This window comes from Marmota flaviventris, chromosome 10, assembly GCF_047511675.1.
Source record: "Marmota flaviventris isolate mMarFla1 chromosome 10, mMarFla1.hap1, whole genome shotgun sequence".
In the NCBI taxonomy this organism is placed as follows: Eukaryota; Metazoa; Chordata; class Mammalia; order Rodentia; family Sciuridae; genus Marmota; species Marmota flaviventris.
This window is the reverse complement of record NC_092507.1, coordinates 70410717-70430769: the sequence shown is the minus strand read 5'-3', so window position 1 is coordinate 70430769 and position 20053 is coordinate 70410717. Positions and strand designations below refer to the sequence as shown.

The window sequence follows — 20053 nt, the reverse complement described above, 5'->3', positions numbered from 1 at the left end:
TTTGGAACTAAATGCTTAATGAGGTTCATTCTTTAAAGTTATCTCACAAGCTTCAGTAATTCAATTTAAAGATTAAATCAGTAGGTGTGAGACCTTTAATAAATAACGAAATGGAGGGGAAAAAAGCTGTATTCTACTTTCTTCATAGACATAAAATGCTCATTTATAATAATTTTAATAATCTTAGAGAGTAAAGTCATTTGTTATAGTAAAGAAAAGGAAATGGAAGGAAGTTATTCTTTGTATAGCTATAACCCTAAAACAGAATAGTATGATCTTTGCTGGATAAATAGTTTTTTTTTTTTTAACTGTAGCCATGATAATTGGGTTGCAAATGAGTAGAACACATTTTAAGCTAGAGTGCCAAGAATTAGACATGTTAACTGAAAATAGAATGTGGACTTAAAATTCTTGTTTCCTTTTGCTTTTTTATATTTAGTTGTTTACAATGCACTTTTAAAAAGAAAATGTGGCTGAAGCTATTTTTAATAAAATAGACTTAAGTGATTTAAATTTTTTATAAAAAATGCTATGGGGAAAAAGGATTCTTGGAAATGGTAGCTACTCTGGAAATTATTGTCCAAAAAATTTCCTTTAACTTTTAATCATAATGTAATATTTCAATCATACATTATATTTAAATGTAGTTTGATAAAATAATCAAGTATGTTAGTGGCAATTTTGTGTCAACTGCTTAATGTTAAGTTGGTTTCCTATAGGTATCAAAAGGAAATTTTTTGGAAGGATTATTTAATTTTATATTTTTCCTCAATTTTAGTGTTAATATTTAATATAAATATATTTATATTTATTGTTAAAATGTATGTAAGTAATAATTCTCCAATTTCTTTTTATTACAAATTAAAATTACTGGAAGAGCAGATAATTGAAAGGGTATTCTGTGTTGCCTGAGTTTGTGTCCTGTAATGCAACAGTATGTATGTAAAGTTGCTTCTTTTCTTTGTTAAAGATGTCTGCTTCTTGCTGATCTTCTGTGTAGTTATGGAGTACTGTTGCTTCCAACTGTTATTGAACTGTTTATCCCCTTGACTATACCAGTTTTTGCTTTATATGTTTTAAAGCTCAGTTGCTAAATGCATATATATTTGTACTTATTATGTATTCTTGATGCATTGGTATTTTTTATCATTGCATAATGTCATTTTTTACCTCTTGTAGTAATTTTTGTCTTAAAATGTCTTTTATCTTATACTAGTATAGCACTCCAGATTATTGTTTACATGTAATATCTTTTCACTTTCAGCCTATTCATACCTTTGACTACAAAGGGAGTTTTTTTTTTTTTTTTTTGTAAATAGCATAATAGTTAGACCATATTTTAAAAAAATCCATTCTGTCCAAGCCCTGTCTTTCATTAGAGAGCTAATCTACTTATACTTAATGTAATTACTGAAAAAGAGTTATTTCATTTTGCTATTTTGTTCTTTATTTTGTATATATCTTATTATATAGTTTTTATTCCTAAATTTCTCCACTCTACTCTCTTTTGTGTAAATAGATTTTTTTTTGTAAACTTAAATTCCCTTGTCATTTCTTTTACTATAAGTTTAATGCAATTAACACTAATTTATAATAATCTAGTATTCTGTGTCCATCAGCATAGATTTATAACTGTTTTTTTAATGCAGTTGTCTTTTAAATCATTAAAATAATGAAGAATTACAAACCCAAACTACATTGTTAGTAACTTTCATACTTATTTGTGTTGCCACCTTTCTGGTATTCTTTGGCAATTTATTTATTATAAAGTAGATATGGATCTCTTTGAATTTATTCTCCCTGGAGTTAAATAAGATTCTTGGATGCATAGATACATGATTTCCATCCAACTGGGAAGTTTTCTGCCATAATTTCTTTAAATCTTCTTTTTGATTTTTTTCTATTTATTTTTCTTTATTTGTTTTTTATTTTTCTTGTTCCACAGACTACATAATTTCAACTGGCCTATCTTCAAGTTTGCTGATTCTTTTTATGCTTTCCCCAGTACACTATTTAGTGACTTTTCCATTTCAGTTACTTTATTTTTAACTCTCAAATTTGTGTTGGTTCTTTTTTTAAAACAATTTTTTTATGCTCTGTTTAATGAGATGTTGTTTTCATGATTTTCTTCAGTTATTTTATATAGTTTCCATTAGATCTTTGTATAAATTTTTTTTAGATCTTTGTATAAATTTTAAATAGTGATTTAAATAGTTGATTATCTAGTAAAGCCAACATCTAGGCTTTATTTCTTTATTTCACTGCATATGGGTTATATTTTGTTTCTTATTTGCATACTTCATAATTTTTGGTTGAATATTATAATGTAGCAATCATGGAAATCAGACTCTTTCCCCCTTGTGTTGTTTGTTGTTGTGGCTTTGTTGTAGCATTTTTTTGTTTATTGACCTCTTAGAACTGATTTTGTGAATTCTGTATTTTTTGTTGTGTGTGGCCACTGAAGTTCCTTCTCTGGTTTCTTAGCTGGAAATTTGACAGAGATACCATCAAACACTTAGACCCCCCCAAAAAGCTTGGAAAACCTGGCTGTCTTTGCAGATGTGTGCTGTGTTTGTTGGGTGCTCCTTTACCAGTTCACTTTAGCCTTTAGTGCCTACTTGTTTGATGGTTAGTCTGAGGTGAGAACGTGTGGTCTTTTCAGATATTTACTGAGCACGCACAACCTACCCCTGAGCATGACCATTGCCCTCTAGCCTCACTGGAGAAAGGACTTCTCAAAGTCCCAAAGATTTTCATTCCCAAGCATTTTCACCTAGTCTTTTTAAAGTTAGTCTGTTGTTTGTTCCAAGTATTGTTTGTTGCAGTAGGCAACAGACATTTACCCTTAAATATTTTCAACAATTGTCCCCCAAGGGGCACCTCAGCTCTGGTAGAACTCTGAGTTGCATAAGATAAACGGAAAGCCTTGAGTTCTTCCAGGGAAACACAGACAGGTAAAATAAACAACTGCAGGAATAAGGTCCATTCGGCACATTCCAGAATTGGTACTTGTGCTAGGAATATAGGCTGTTGTTTAAGGCCACTGCTCAGCTGGGATTACATGGTGGGGCCAGAGCAGGTTAAAATACTACAAAACTTTTTTTTATAGATTTAGCTGTTTTTTCCTTGATTAAGTGGCCTCTGGATCTTGTAGGCTTTTGATAAGTTTCTGGAGCTCTAAAATGTTGATTCTGACAGTTTTTAAAAAACTATTTCTTGCTTTTGTGGAGGGATAGATTTTTGGAGTTTCCTGTTTCGTTATTTTCCTCCAGAGTATGTAGATGACTTTTTGAACATTTTGTTTCCATATCACATTATTCATTTTGGTGTTTCTCTTTAAACTTAGGATTTCTTTGATACGAAATGGTGATAAACTTCCATCTCAGGATCATTTAATTGTTCAAGAATACATTGAAAAGCCTTTTCTAATGGAAGGTTACAAGTTTGATTTACGAATTTATATTCTGGTAACATCATGTGATCCATTAAAAATATTTCTGTACCATGATGGACTTGTGCGAATGGGAACAGAAAAGTATATTCCACCTAATGAGTCCAATTTGGTAAGTGGTACCAGAGAGAATTTTTGTTTTCATTTATTTGTTTAATATATACTTACTGAAGTATCTATTACATATTTAAGATTGTATGAATCAAAATTGCTCATCTTAGGCTTTTATGATCTAGAAGAATCATATGTCCAAGCAAGACTGCCTCTAATTTTTGTTAGCACAACAAAAAAAGTAGGATTGTAAATTTACACTGATGAAATCTGAATTTAAGATATGATTTAGCAGTTTGTGTGCTTTTTAATGTTTATTAATCGGAACGTTTTGTAGATGCTTTTTCATTAAGATTTCTTTTGTGCAGGCATAACATATTCATGAAAGTCATACTGTAACATCATGGAAACCATCAACTGTAATTTGCAATTTATGAAAGCCAAGTTGCAATTTCTTATCTATACATAAAATTTTAGTTACCTTCTAATTCTATTTTTGGATCTACTATTCATAATAAAAATTGCAATTAATTATTGTTTTTTGTTTTGTCAAAAGCCTGATTATTGTTCCCTCCTAGTATTATGCACATAACTATCCCCAACAAGAGAGGTCATATTTCAAAATTGAATAGTGGCTGCTCATAAATTTTGCTGTTTGATACACTGAGAATATGTAAACATTGGCAAAGGAAGAACAAGGGAGCTGTCAAAGTTTTATAGGAAAGGCCATTAAAAGAAAGAAACATCTCATTAAAGGTCATAAGGAGTGGAGATAGCCAATCACCAAGAAATGTTTGAAATATACTATGTTGTAGGCATTGTGCTGGCTTTGGAAAAAGAATGACCAGGACAGATACAGTGCTTGACTTCTCAGAAGCAACACTCTAGTGGGGAGGCAAAAAATAAAATAAGCAAATATAATTACTGATGGTAAGTGTGATGGTCTAAGAAACTGAGGACGCTGTGGCAGTGCATAGCAGTGGCACCTGACCCAGTTTAGGATAAAGATTTAGAGAAGTAGTTTCTTTGTAAATTGAAGTCTGCATAATGGGGTGCTTATTCTGGTTTGGATGGAGTGAGGTGTGGGGTTGGCTGGTGCCAGAGGAATGAACAGATCAGAGGTAAAAGAGAGGGTAGTATGTCTGGAGAAAGCAGAAAATTCAGTTTGGCTAAAGTACAGATGAAGTTGGAGAGTTCGGCACAGCAGATCTTTCAAGACTTTGTAGTCCATGGTTGTGGTTTGGTGTGGGTATGAAGTGTCCCCCCAAAGCTCCTATGTTATTGCAGAAGTGTTCAGAGGTTCAGCCTAGCTTGAAGGAACTGACTGGGTGGTAACTGTAGGAAGGTGGGGTGTTACTGGAGGAGGTGGCTCACTGGGGTGTGCCCTGGGAGGGTTCCTCTTCCTTGCAGGCCCCTTTCCCTGTCCTTCTCTCTGCCTTCTGGCTGCCAGGAATGGATCAGTGCTCCTCATCACCCTCTCCCCACGAGGCACTGTCTTACTTGGGTCCAGAGCAATAGACTCAGACGTCAGTGGACTAAACCTCTGAACTATGAGCCAAAATAAACTTCACCTCCTCTAAGTTGTTCTTGTCAGGTATTTTGGTCACAATGACACAAAACATGACATACCATGTCTAGGATTTTGGAATTTGAGTTAAAATGGAAGGGAGCATTGTGAGATTTTAAACTAAGGAAAGAAAGGGCGATATTTGTGTTTTAAAAAGGTCACATAGTCTGCAATGTGGGGGATGTGATTGGGGTGCAGATGGGTAGCATAGATTAGAGGAAGGGAGACAAGAGACTGAGCTTTAGTGTGATCACATATGAGAAGGGGAATGACTTAAACTGAAAATAACAGCATTGAGGCTGGACAGAGAATATGAAATAAATCTTGAGATTTATTTATGATAACATGGCTAAAACTGATATAATATGATGGCAGGTTGAATTTGTGGAATTGAGAGTAAGGGAGAGGAAAATCAAGAATAAAATTCAAGATCTTTGGCATGGGCAAGGGGGTGAATGGAACATTATTCACTGTGACAGGGGTTTATCAAAGATTTTGTGGAAAGTTTCTGTGTTCCTTTGAAATGTTTATGTGACCTCCAAGTGTATCTCTTCTGTAGGCATTTGGATATATTGTATGGGCTTTTGAAGTTCAGAAGAGAGGTCTGGACTGTAGGTGAATCTGGCACATGCCAGTTCATAGATTATAATTAAAATAATTGGAATTGGTAAAAATGGATTATCAGTTATGTGAGGCCATAATAATTTTTTTTTTTTTTGGTAGTATTGGAAAGAAGCCTTGGAAGCTCTTTTTTGGGTGTTTCTTTTTTTAACAAATGCTTTATTATTACATGTGAGGATTGTGTGTATACAATTTGCTCAAGAATACTGGATTAAGAAATTATAATGAGTGAAGGGAAATGTGACCTCTAAAGTCTCATTTTGCCAAGTGCTCTGGAATCACAAAAGCTCCTGGCTTTGGTTTTTCATAGAACAAGGATGTTTTTCTATTTAAATGTCATTGTTAATTATCATACAACATCTACAATTTAATGACTGAATTCCTAGAATGAGATATGAAAACTAAAAAAGTGAAATATGAAATTTTATGCAAACTGAGACCACAGTTATGTAAAAGGTCAGTTTAAGATAAAAGATTGGGGGGAAAAAGAAATCAAACAACGTTTTCACTGGTTGTTTTGGGTATCAGGCTGCTGCATTCTCTTTTCCTATTTCCAACTTTTAAAACAGTGAACATGTATAATCAGCTGTGTATTTCTATGAAACTTAAATATTTAAAAACTAAATATAAAAAGATTTTAAGGCAAGAATGTCAGTTGTGTTGCCATGTAAGAAACATTCATTGTAGTGGTTGGCCAGTCCTTAAAAAGCTCTGTGTATATAATTCATTATGTTGGCACTGTTATATTCACAAACAGGGTAAAGTGGGATCATATCATTTTCACCCTTTGCAAGTTGCAAGATAGACCAAGGAATGTTTATTGCTAGCTTGATAAATCCATCAATTTTGTATTAATTGATCATTATATGAGACATTTTAAATTTTGGCTTATTTTTTAAGTTTGTTTAAGGAGAATATTGTCAACAAACTTAAGAACATAAAGAGACTAAAATGTAAGAGCCCCAGCATGGAGCACAGAACGTTTCCTGTTAATCATTCAGACACTCATAGCATCATGTGGTTCTGTCTGCCAGCCCTGAGTGCTCTGCCCTGTTGATGAGTTATAGTGACCCCCCTTCAGTAAAGGAGCCCTGAGGTTGTGTTTGGTAGTCCTGTCTCTTGATTTATGCTACTTGTCTGAGCTTTTGTTTTTTTTACTTTTCTTTGAAAAGGCATAAAATGCTTTTGCAGAAAATTCCTTTCCTCAAATTAGGGTGAAAATGTTAAGGACCCAAAATATTAAAAACAAAGTAATGAAAACAAATTGGGAACATTTTGCTGCTTAGCAATAGATAGTTTCATACTTTAATCTAATTATTTTTTATGTACTATTCCTTTGATGCTTCTTTATGATAGCTAATGTTGTGAATCCTATATAAGGTGATTTTGTAGGTGATTACATTCTTAATCCTTTCAAGGGAAATAGGCCATTCCATTTCAATTGAAAATTACCCAAATAATAAGACGATTGGCAATCTGTATAGTTTAAAACCATTTTTAATAATTGAACGCCTTCTTTTCTGTGAAAATACACAGTTGCAGAGTCGCCTAGGTGGTTATGACTTTGGTTCTTACTCCTTACAGACCCAGTTATACATGCATCTGACAAACTACTCTGTGAACAAGCATAATGAACGTTTTGAACGGGATGAAACTGAAAACAAAGGCAGCAAACGTTCCATCAAATGGTTTACAGAATTCCTACAAGCCAATCAACATGACGTTGCTAAGTTTTGGAGTGATATTTCAGTAAGATTGTCTCATTCAATTGTAACCATCTTTTCTCAGCATTAATTTAAAATGCCATGAAGCACTTAAAATAAAGAACAGATTACATCAGATTGTGCAGATAAAGAGCATTTTCATGAAGGATGTGGACCTTGTGATGGACCTTGACAAGTAGGACTTTAAAAACTGCTAGAGAGAGGAATTTTAGGTGAAGACAAAACATAGGTAAAGGCTTGGAGGTATGAGAGTAGTGATAGGTGGTGTAGGTTGTCATGTAAGGTATGTGGGATATCTTGGAGACTTACTGCTGAAAAGATATGTGGGGCCAAATTTTAGGTCTGAAAAGTGAGGCATAGCTTGGTCAGCAGTGGAGATTTATTCAGTTTTTTTTTTTTTTGGAAGAGAGCAATATAACCCAAACCAATGCACTTAAAAGATATATATATATATATATATATATATATATATATATATATATATATATATATATATATATATAATAGGGGTAGTATGGTTTAAAGTGAAGATCCAGAGTAGACAGGGAGGGCACTGGGAGTCTCTAAAAGTAGTTGAAGTGAAAAGAATGGTCTGAATTGAACCTCAGTAAAAGAGGTGACAGTGAGGTAAATATTGGGGTGAACTGAGTATCTATGGTGGAGACGATTGGAGTCCCTTCTGAAGTTTTCAGGAAGATTTGTAGGAAGAATGTGTGTTGCATTATCTGAATTAGACTGAGAAGGAATTTATTTTAAGAAGATGTAGAATCTTCTTTTGAAGATGAAGGAAAAGAGTTTTGTTCACTTATTCATTTGTTCATTCAGTCATGTAATACATGGCATAAGTCTGTCTCTGGTTGATAACTTGAAAAGTTAAAAGTCACAGCTTTGATGGTTACACAAAAATTGTTAGTAGAAGGCAGTGTCATGAGTACAACAGAGGCATGCGTTCCATACCATGGAGATGTGGAAGAAGACCACACCTGGTAGCTTCAAGTGATGTAGACAGAAAGCAGAACTTCCTGGAAACAGAGACACCTGAGCAGAGGTTTTTAAAGTGCATGAGGCTATGGTGGTGAGTTCCACTTTGGATATGCTGATCTTGAAGTGCTGTCTTAGGTAGAAAGTCAAGAAGGCAGTGAAAAGTGTGTGTTTGGGGTACAACTGAATTAAAGCTGTGGCAGTGGTGAAATTCCAAAAGGTGAAGATATAAAAGAAAAGGAAATGGATATAAAGATAATCTTGGTGGAACAGATCCCTTATCAGTCCTGACGGAAGTATAAAAATAGTATTTATAGTTACAGTATGTCTGCTGAAAGTCTCCGTATAATTAAGACCATACAACTCATCTGAGGTTTCTTCTTAGAATGATCAAATAATACATCTGTCATGGAAGATGGTCATGAAAGTTCAGAGTTGGTTGGACTTGGTTCTAGTTAAAAGGTTCTTGATATTTTTCAAGAAAAATATCACCTTACTTGTCTGATACCTAAGGGCCTATAAGTCCAAGGTTCTTAGGTATCAGACAAGTAAGGTGTGAAGTGATCTGAACAGAAGAAAGGCAGGGTGTGGTATGCTGGGAACAGCGGCAATGCGAAGAGAGTGAGAGGTCCAAAGTGGGTGCGGGCTACTCAGCATGAACCTGTTGGTGCCACGTGGTACTCTAGGCTCAGCGTTACTCATCTGCTAATTTGTTAATAGAAGACATAATGATTTAGCTATATTGGAAATTAATTCAAGAATTTATTAAAAAAATGTTGTCATCTGGATGTGGTCTGTTACCTAAAAATTTGTTAACTTTCAACTATATCATCCTGAGAGACTAAATACACTAAATAAGAAATTTGATTATAAAAATGTGTACTTGTTGGTTTCATTTATCAAGGCCAGTTTTGTGGAAATTCCAAAAATTGTTGTCTACTATCATAGTGGGTTGGAAGCATCCAGGTGGTGAAATTCATTTTCTTTGGAGAGTACCTCACTGATGGAAGGTCATACGTAATGACCTCTGGATGATTAATTGAATGAGCCATTAGATGATTAGCTCAGTGATATCAAGAAAGTTTTACAGACCCTCTGGCATTCCGTTTTTTTTTTTTTAATCAAAGTTTTTTTTTAATTTAATTTATTTTTTTATTATTGGTTGTTCAAAATATTACATAGTTCTTGACATATCGTATTTCATACATTTGATTCAAGCAGATTATGAACTCCCATTTTTACCCCGTATACATATTGCAGATTCACATCGGTTACACATCCACTGTTTTACATACTGCCATACTAGTGTCTGTTGTATTCTGTTGCCCTTCCTATCCTCTACCATCCCCCATCGCCTCCCCTCCCCTCCCATCTTCTCTCTCTACCTCATCTACTGTAATTCATTTCTCTCTCTTGTTTTTTTCCCCTTTCCCCTCACTTCCTCTTATATGCAATTTTGTATAACAATGAGGGTCTCCTTCCATTTCCATGCAATTTCCCTTTTCTCTCTCTTTCCCTCCCCCCTCTCGTCCCTGTTTAATGGTTATTTTCTTCTCATGCTCTTCCTCCCTATTCTGTTCTTAGTTGCTCTCCTTATATCAAAGATGACATTTGGCATTTGTATTTTAGGGATTGGCTAGCTTCACTTAGCATAATCTGCTCTAGTGCCATCCATTTCCCTGCAAATTCCATGATTTTGTCATTTTTTTAGTGCAGAGTAATACTCCATTATGTACAAATGCCACATTTTTTAATCCATTCATCTATTGAAGGGCATCTAGGTTGGTTCCACAGTCTAGCTATTGTGAATTGTGCTGCTATGAACATCGTTGTAGCAGTATCCCTATAGTACGCTCTTTTAAGGTCTTTAGGGAATAGTCCAAGAAGGGGAATAGCTGGGTCAAATGGTGGTTCCATTCCCAGCTTTCCCAGGAATCTCCATACTGCTTTCCAAATTGGCCGCACCAATTTGCAGCCCCACCAGCAATGTACAAGTGTACCCTTTTCCCCACATCCTCGCCAGCACTTGTTGTTGTTTGACTTCATAATGGCTGCCAATCTTACTGGAGTGAGATGGTATCTTAGGGTGGTTTTGATTTGCATTTCTCTGACTGCTAGAGATGGTGAGCATTTTTTCATGCACTTGTTGATTGATTGTATATCCTCCTCTGAGAAGTGTCTGTTCAGGTCCTTGGCCCATTTGTTGATTGGGTTATTTGTTATCTTATTGTTTAATTTTTTGAGTTCTTTGTATACTCTGGATATTAGGGCTCTATCTGAAGTGTGAGGAGTAAAAATTTGTTCCCATGATGTAGGCTCCCTATTTACCTCTCTTATTGTTTCTCTTGCTGAGCAAAACCTTTTTAGTTTAAGTAAGTCCCATTTGTTGATTCTTGTTATTAACTCTTGTGCTATGGGTGTCCTATTAAGGAATTTGGAGCCTGACCCCACAATATGTAGATCAGAGCCAACTTTTTCTTCTATCAGATGCAGATAGAAGAAAAAGTTGGGTTTGATTCTTTGAGGAGGTATTTGTGAAATCATGGGAACTGTTGGACTTCTTTAGGAATGTATAGGGGGAATCAGCCAGAGAGAGATAAGCATCATTATTCTTGCAGACATGGGTTTTAGGTGATACTTTTTCTAGACAATTGAATTAGAAGAAGATCCATAAGCAAGACTAGTAGAGGGCAAGGGAATTGACTTTTCCGTTATTAGCTCAAGTATAATTTTTAGAAGTGAACCCAAAATTGCTAATGTAGGCCTGTTGAACTCTGACACATTTCATGATCTTGTCTGTAAGTGGATAAATTTTGTATCATTATTGGCTGTTACTTAGAATATTATATCAATAATCTGTAAATAACCAGTTACGTCATAATATTTTTGCCAAAGATGTATGATTATGTACATAATTGTTGGCATACATATAATTATTTGAAAATATGCCTTATTAAGAATAGGTATACTTTATATAAATATTTGTTTAAGGTGAATCAATGGTATAATATAAAAATAGAATTACAGGAAAAGGTAGAGATAACTATTATGCAGTACATTTTTATCTGAATGCCTTGATTTACAAATTCCATGAATTAACTAAGGCTCTTTTAAAAAATATATTTTTTATGATTTTATTTATTTTTTTATGTGGTGCTGAGGATGGAACTCAGTGCCTCACCTTTGCTAGGCAAGTGCTTTACTACTGAGCTAAAGCCAGCCCCTAAGGCTTTTTTTTAACAACCTATTTTTTAGATGCTTTTTTCAAAAAGTAACCATCTGTATATGAAAACTAACATTCACGAATACCTTCTGTGAAAATCAGAGCTGTGTGTTTTTGTGCTGGTCAAAAATGAGTAAGAAATCAGTATTAAATCAGGCCACATGGTATATATATACACAATGGAATATTACTCAGCCACAAAGAAGACGAAATTATGGCATTTGCCAGTAAAGGGGTGGAACTGGAGACCATCATGCTGAGTGAAATAAGCCACTCTCAAAAAACCAAAGGTTGAATGTTCTTTCTGATATGTGGATGCTAACATACAATATGGAAGGGAGAGCCAAGAATAGAAGTTCACTGGGTTAGACAAAGGGGAATGAAAGGAGTAGAGGGGGATGGGAATGGGAATGAAAGTAGAATGAATTGGACATAACTTTCCTGTGTTCATATGCGAATACATGAAACTCCACATTATGTACAATGGCAAGGATGGGATCCTAATTAGAATTAATTATACTCCAGGCATGTATAATATGTCAGAATACACTCTACTGTCATGTAGATCTAAAAAGAACCAATAAAAATAAATAAAAAGAAAGGCTACAGAGATTAAAAATGAGTATAAACACTCATAAAATCATCTCTACTGTGTGCTTTTTATACAAATATACTTAATATACAAATTTACAAATCATATACAAAACAAGGTCACTATTGGAAATTCCCCCAAATAGTGGTGGAATTTCATTTGCATTTGGTTATATCACTCTGAACTTTCACATCTACTTGCAGCTTTGCCTTTACCACTTTGAAGTGTTGTTTTCTGTGAAGCGAAAACACAGGTTTTTAATTCAAGATCTTGTTACATAAGCCATTACCCTAGCCTGTCTTGTTTCACAGAGATACTTCCTGGCTAAATTTTAACTTTCTCCTACTCTTTAGAGGTTTCAGTGATATCTCCAAAGATTTATGTGACATGGCTTTAGTCTCTTATATGCCATGGTTTATGGTGAATTTATTATCTTAACTTCCTGAGAACAACTCTTTATGGCATCTCTCATACTTATCCCCAAGTATGAGCTGTACTATGGTTGTGAGTAACTATGAGGTTAATGTATATATTATAACTATAATAACTATTGCTCCCACTAGGAAGTAGAATACTTGCATCAGACCTGACGTGAGATGGAATTCAAGAGAAATGATGGATTGGCAATAACAGAAATAGTAGTTAAGTAGCTAACAGTTATTGCAGGTTTACTCTATGCTAGGCACTATGTTAAGAGTTTTGCGTGGAATCTCATTCTGTCCTTATGTCAGTCTCTTTCAGTTTGCATTTAGGAAAAATGAGACTCAGTGTTTAAGCAACTTGATTGAGGCTGCACAGATAAGAAGTAGCAAAACCAAAGCCAGGAGTAAATCCAGAAGTCTGACCTAGAAATCTGTTTCTCAGCTGCCTTCCTGTACTGCCTGTACTTGCAGAGAAAGTGTTAAAAAGCCAACGTTAAACAAAAAATTAGTCAAGATAGGTATATTTCCATAATTCATTGCTTTTTCTCAAACATCAGTGAAATTCATTTGGAAAAATAAGAGGTCCAAAATAGTCAAAGCCTACCTTACTGAGAAAAGTAAAGCAGGGGGCATCACAATCTCAGACCTTAAATTATACTACAGAGTTATAGTAACAAAAACAGCATGGTATTGGCATCAAAACAGGCATGAAGACCAGAATAGATAACACAGAGACAAATCCACAAAAACACAGTTAACTCATATTAGACAAAGGCACCAAAAATAAACCCTGGAGAAAGAAAGCCTCTTCAACAAAGGTTTTGGGAAAACTGGAAATTCCTATGTAGCTGTATGAAATTTAACCCTCATCTCTCACCCTCTACACAACTCAACTCAAAGTGGATCAAGGATCTAGGAATTAGACCAGAATCTGCGCACATACTAGAAGAAGATGTATGCCCAACACTCCAACACGTTGGCTTAGGAACTGACTTCCTTAACAAGACCCCTAAAGTGCAAGAAGTAAAATCAATAATCAGCAAATGGAATGGCATCAAACTACAAACCTTCTTCACAGCAAAGGAAACAACCAAGAACGTGAAGAGAGAGCCCATAGATGGGAGAAAATCTTTGCTACCTGCACCTCAGATAAAGCTTTAATTTCCAGGATATATGAAGAATTAAAAAAACTTAACATCAAAGAAACCAAATAACCCGATCAATAAATGGCAAAGGGACTAAACAGACAACTTCTCAAAAGAAGAAATATGAATGATCAACAAATATTTGAAAAAATGTTCAACATTTCTAGCAATTAGAGAAATGCAAATTAATAAGTACACTGAACTTTCATCTCATTCCAGTCAGAATAGCAATTAAAAAGAATACAAGTAACAATAAATGTTGGTGAGGATGTGGGAAAAAAGGTACACTCGGACATTGCTGGTGGGATTGCAAATTGGTGAGGTTGCAACCACTCTGGAAAGCAGTATGGAGATTCCTTAAGAAACTAGGAATGGAATCAGCATTTGAATTGGTTATCCCACTCCTCAGTATAAAATCAAGGGACTTAAAACTAGCATACTACAGTGATACAGCCACATCGATGTTTATTTATAGCAGCTCAACTCACTATAGCTAAGCTATGGAACCAACCTGTGTGCCCATTATTAGGTGACTGGATAAAGAAAATGTGATTTATATACACAATGGAATATTTCTCAGTCTTAAAGAAGAATGACTTTCTTATTGACTTTACAACATTTGCTGGTGAATAGATGGATCTGGAGACTCTCATGCTAGGTGACATACACCAATCCCCCGAATCCAAAGTTCCGATGTTCTCATAAGGGCAGGGAGGGGAAGAATAGAGGTTCAGTGGATTAGACAAAGGGAAATAAAGGGAAAGGAGGAGGGATAGGAATAGGAAAGACAATGGAATTAATCTGACATAACTTTCCTATATACATGAATATCCCATAATGAATCTCAACATTGTATACATCCATAAGACTGAGATCCTAATTGGAGTAAAATATAGAATAAGATATCCTCCATGTTTCAATAAATATATCAAAATAGGCTTTACTGACATGTATAACTCAAAAGAACAAAAATAAGCAAAACAGCCTTCTTAAAAATAAGTTAGTAATTAATCCTAGTTTCTATTTTGTGTTTCCTAACAGAAAATGTTGATAGCCAGTTCTTTAATTGGAAATATTATCATCTCAGATAAACCTTAAGAACTACAAAATCATCATGGTACAAAAAACAACAACAACAACAAAAAAAACCTCTAATGGATTATATTTTTCTAGCCCTTCCATCCTTTGTCTCAGTAGAGGTCCCATGGTGTTATTTGTAAGATAACTCTCCTTGAATTTTTTCTTCCCAATTACTCTCATCCCTTTCTGTATGGGGCTAGCATATGCTCCTGATCTTACGTATTGAACAGATAGAACCGCATGTATCAACTTTTTTTTTTTTTTTTGGTTACCATTGTTTTTGAGCATCTACTAATGTGAGGCAGTATTTTAGGTACTGAAATGGGACTGTAAATAAGACAGTCAAGGGCCCTTCTTTGACAAAAAGAGCTGGTTATATCCTGTGTGTAGTGATGCAAAAAGCAATCATGGTTGGTTATTTTTCAAATGGGTTTGAGAAAGGCCTGTGAGAATATCAGAGAGTCAGACAGGGGAGTGAGTGAGTGCAGGATAAAGAGTGTTCCAGGAAGAGGGAAGAGCTAGTGCACAGGATCCAAGCTAGGAGGGAGTGCCATTTACTGGAGAAACCCAAAGAAAGTGAGCATGACTGGGGCCTCGAGGGCATGGGAAATGGTTGGATGAAATGAAGCCAGAGCAGTGGCAGAGGACAGATGCCATAAAGCTTAGGAAACAGGGTCAGGTTGCTAGTTTGTAGGCCTAGGTCATGTCATCCTGGTATATATGTAAATGAGATGCAAAGAAATAAGTCATCTTCACCTCTTTTGTCGTAATCTTTGTAGGAATTGGTGGTAAAGACTCTGATTGTAGCTGAACCTCATGTCCTGCATGCGTATCGAATGTGTAGGCCTGGTCAACCTCCAGGCAGTGAAAGTGTCTGCTTTGAAGTCCTGGGATTTGACATTTTGTTGGATAGAAAACTAAAACCATGGCTTCTGGAGGTAAGGCACTCTTTAAAAAGTCAGAGAAGTTATCACTGTTGTGTATTAAAACTTGTGTTTTATAAACGTGTTCTTGGCACCGTTGTCCTCATTAACCGACTAGAATCAGGCCTGACTAGAGTATGTGGGAGGAAGAAAATGAAAATTCAGGGATTCGCATACTTGTAAGACTGAATCAATATGTGTGTGATATTACTTTCCCCAAGTAATTAGCATTCAGTGAATTTTTAGGATTAGAGATTTTTGAATGTAAGCACAAATCTACTTTTCCTGAGTTATTGAGTTAGTACTTACTTGATCTACGAATTCTGGGTATGATCTTTCCTCTGTGTGGCTGCCTGGGCTTCAAGACCCAGCCTTCAGTGTGTCTCTTTTCAATCTCTCTAAGAAGACAGAAGTTTTAATTGGTTTATTAATCAATATTTAACGTCCGGTACACCAGGTGGAGTAAATTGTCCTTTAAGGCCATATTATATGCCTGGGGGTCCCCTCAGGTCCAACCTGTTAACTGTATGCCTTTGGGTTTGCTGCTCAACCAGGTAAGGCCAGAGTTTTCATTACTTTCTTTGATTATACAAGGTCACCTAAAACCATTTGAAAAATATGGAATAATATTACGGAGGAAACTAAAATTACTGCTGTTTAAGATGTTTATGTTTCCAGAAGTCATATTTATTTTACCCATGGGAAACGTTGGAAATCATGCTGCCCAGACATGCTCCATCCTGCATCTCCCTCCAAGCTCCCTGAGCTGGGGTCATGGAACTTTCTCATGGCTACTGAAACACTGTGTTTAGGCAGCTGTCAGAAAAATAGCACATATCAAAGCAGTATTTACTGAATTAATAACATATTGCTACAGAAGTTATAATCAATAGTTACCTTTTGTTTTAAATCGATAATCTCTTTTTTTTAGCCATTTAGAAGTTGGAAATTGCATCTGTAATACCAAGTTTTGTATAAGCAAGCTGAATGAGTGATAGGTGAGATCATGATGTTTGCAGTACATATTTTATAGATACGAACTTTCCTAATTTGAAGGCCAAACCTCTGTGTGTGTGTTCATCTCTCTGGGCAAATAATGTGTATTATATCTTCATGTAAATAAAGTTCCCTGCTGGCTATTCATATTTTGGTCAACCTGGCACTAGCAGTAAGATTACAGTGAAGAATTTTGCTTACCCTTTGCTCCCTCCATTCCTTAGATAGAAAAGCATGACTGGATGGTTGAATTCTGTATGTTTTTTTAAAGACTAGAAACACCATCTTCCTTCATTCTTTATACTCTGCATCATTATTTCCAGATCAGTCAGAACCATTAAAAACCTCTAAAATAAACAAAATCTGTGTATGATAAACATTTATATATTAAAACAGTTAAAAGAATTTTTTTAAGATCTTGGTTTGTATTTTGCACCCATCTGAAATTTTAGTGGTTCTGATGCACATTGTTAAAAACCTTTTGGCGCCATCAAGTGGAATAAGGTAGAAGCTACATCTGAGAATGTGACAGCTAACTAGAATAATTTCAGGTAATGATTGGTAGTGGTAAAATTTGAAGAAAATTTCAAACATAGAAAGCATTTTAAAAATGAAAATTTGTGCAGAGTGTTAATATATTGTCAATACTTTAAGTACCCTTGAATTAAACAAGGACCCATTGAGTTATAGACATGGTGCTAGGTGGTGGGGAAACAAGAAGAATCAGACAGAATACTTGCCTTGGTTTAGTGGAGACCCAGATGTGTGTTTTATGGTAATAGTTGGAAGCATTAACAAGGAAACAGAAAAACAGCACAAAAATAGTGATTAATCTCTATGTGCAGATATGTATAATTGAGAATTTAAACTAACAAATGAAAAAATCCAAACCAAATCAAACCAGACCAAACCAAACAAGAAATCTCTGCCAGTACATGTGCCTGAATTCCAGCAACTTGGAAGGCTGAGGCAGTAGAATCACAAGTTCAGGGTCAGCCTCAGCAACTTAGTGAGACCCTCAGCAATTTAGCAAGACCTTGTTTCAAAAAAAAAAAAAAAGCTAAGGATATAGCTCAATGGTAAAGGGCCCCATCCCCAGAAACACCCTCTCCCCCAAATCAAAAGAAACGATGAGAACTTTGTACAAAGAACATCTGAGCAGTCTTTAAGGCTGACATAGGGAGTTGGGCTGGGAGAGATTAGGTGAGGGTCAGGGAAGAGCTGTGGGACTGAAGGAACAGCAGTAATAATGTAGGAGCATCACCTAAATTAGTTTTTCTTCTGTCTGTGCACATATTAGTTTATCTTGTGTGGGTAAATTTTTCAAATACTAATTTCTTCTGTATTGTAGTAGATGGAAGAAAGAAGTATATGAAAATTGTCTTATACTGAGATGTCAGTAGCATCTTGGAGGAGGTATATACCTGGCAGAATTCCCCGCTGCAATTTGGAATGGAATAGCTAAATAATTCTACAAAGATAGATAACATTCTAGTGAAACCCTTAATCATCAGTTCCTAAATCTGGTTTACTTCATAATCTTGTTACATGTAGCAGCCAGAGCTATATCATTAATCACCTTAAAATTTCCAGGGATTTGAATTAGTATGGTTAAAACTTTTTTCATATAAATATATTACTTTATCCTTTCTCTGCACTTGTAAGGGGGAAAGGCTTAGAGCTTTGAAGTAACAGATTAATAAATTCTGTTTTTCAAACTGACCTAGAATATATGGATGTTCTTATAATTCTCAAGCTATTTCCTTATCTTTAGACCACATCACACAAAGACAGGATTATGTCACCTTCTAAGTCAGAAATCAACAGAGAAGTCAAAATACTACATGACCTTTGTCTGTGAAGGGAGTATGATGCATTCATCACAATGATGGCTTGATGAAAGATTTGCATGATACATTGTTAAGGAAAAACTTGGATTATAAAATAAAGTATGGTTAGTATAGACATGTATTTAGAAAATAAAATGAATTGTAATATATATATATATATATGCATAGAAAAAGTAAAGTATGGTTAGTATAGACATCTAGAAAATAAAATGAATTGTAATATATGTATGCATAGAAAATGTCTGAAATACTCTTGACCAAATGGTTAAGAATATACCAGGGAGTGGAATGACAGGTGATTCTTTGCTGTTTGCTTTGTTTCTATTTACTATTTTTCTGCTGTGAAACCGTGCCACTTTTCCAATTAGAGAGATGACATTTCTGGATGTAGTTTTGAGTATAATATGGTATTTCCTCAGGTCTCAGCTATAGAATGTATGCTATTGGTTGTCCCTTGTGATGAATTTTTGTAATTATGTCTAGAAGCGTATACTTTTGTTGAGATAGTTTAAGGGGTCAGTTGGTAATGAAGAAATGAAGTTATAGTTTTAAACTCATCAATATTCTAACCAACTCATTTAATTTAGAGTCTTAAAAACCTGCAGTGCCCATTAATTTTCCTAACAACAGTATTAAAACCCAACAACAACAAATACAAAAAGAAAATCTCTAGCCCTTGAGAATAGTACAGTATTGTACAAGGAATTTCAAGGTGTGTGTGTGTGTATTTTATATATGTTATATATATATATATTGCTTCTTTTTCATCTTGATAAATTCCTGGGAATAATGTCAGAATGTAGGATGGTCAGGAATGGCTCATTTATCCCCATTAGTCTGTTCTTGTATGGTTAGAAAGGCTCTTAGAGATCTGCAGCTACCCTTAAGAGGTAACATCTTCTCAATAGGTAATGGAGGGAGGGTAGGGGAAAAGGAGAAGGAAGGACAGTGGAATGAATCTGACAGAATATTTCTGTGTACACATGAGAAAACATAACAGTGAATCCCATCATGGTGTACATCCACAAGAATGGCATCCTAATTAGAATAAGATATACTCCATGCTTGTATAATAATTATGTTAAAATGGATCCTACTGTCATGTATAACTAAAAAGAACCAATAAAAAAAGAGTATCTCTGAGAAATTCAGTCAATGCCTTTTGAAATGAAAATTGATGAATCATTGTTTGAGCCAGCTAGAAAACACAATTTATTTTCTATGCCTCAAAAGGTGACTTCATCAGGAATATCTGAAGCAGTGAAAAGAGAGCACTGATATTTTCTACTTGCTAAAAATGTACATGTATGTAATTATTATGGTGTTGGTAATGTGCATGTCACAATCACTGTTCTTCCAACTTTTTGTCAAGTTATGTTCCTTTTAACTTCTCTAAACTTAAAAACTCCAGTGTTGGGTTAATGGGC

The 20053-nt window shown here is 35.0% G+C and overlaps 1 protein-coding gene across 4 annotated transcripts in view; it reads left to right on the top strand.

Annotated features, from left to right (window-relative positions):
• The window catches only part of Ttll7 (tubulin tyrosine ligase like 7), a 153363-nt gene that overhangs the window by 74964 nt on the left and 58346 nt on the right, over nt 1-20053 (top strand). For 3 of the 4 annotated variants that reach the window (XM_071617983.1, XM_071617984.1, XM_071617981.1), the window contains exons 8-10: nt 3347-3563; nt 7275-7439; nt 15637-15795. In XM_071617983.1, the coding sequence (XP_071474084.1) occupies nt 3347-3563; nt 7275-7439; nt 15637-15795 (541 nt within the window). The remainder of the gene's footprint in view (nt 1-3346; nt 3564-7274; nt 7440-15636; nt 15796-20053) is intronic. The other variant, XM_071617985.1, reaches the window with a different exon arrangement.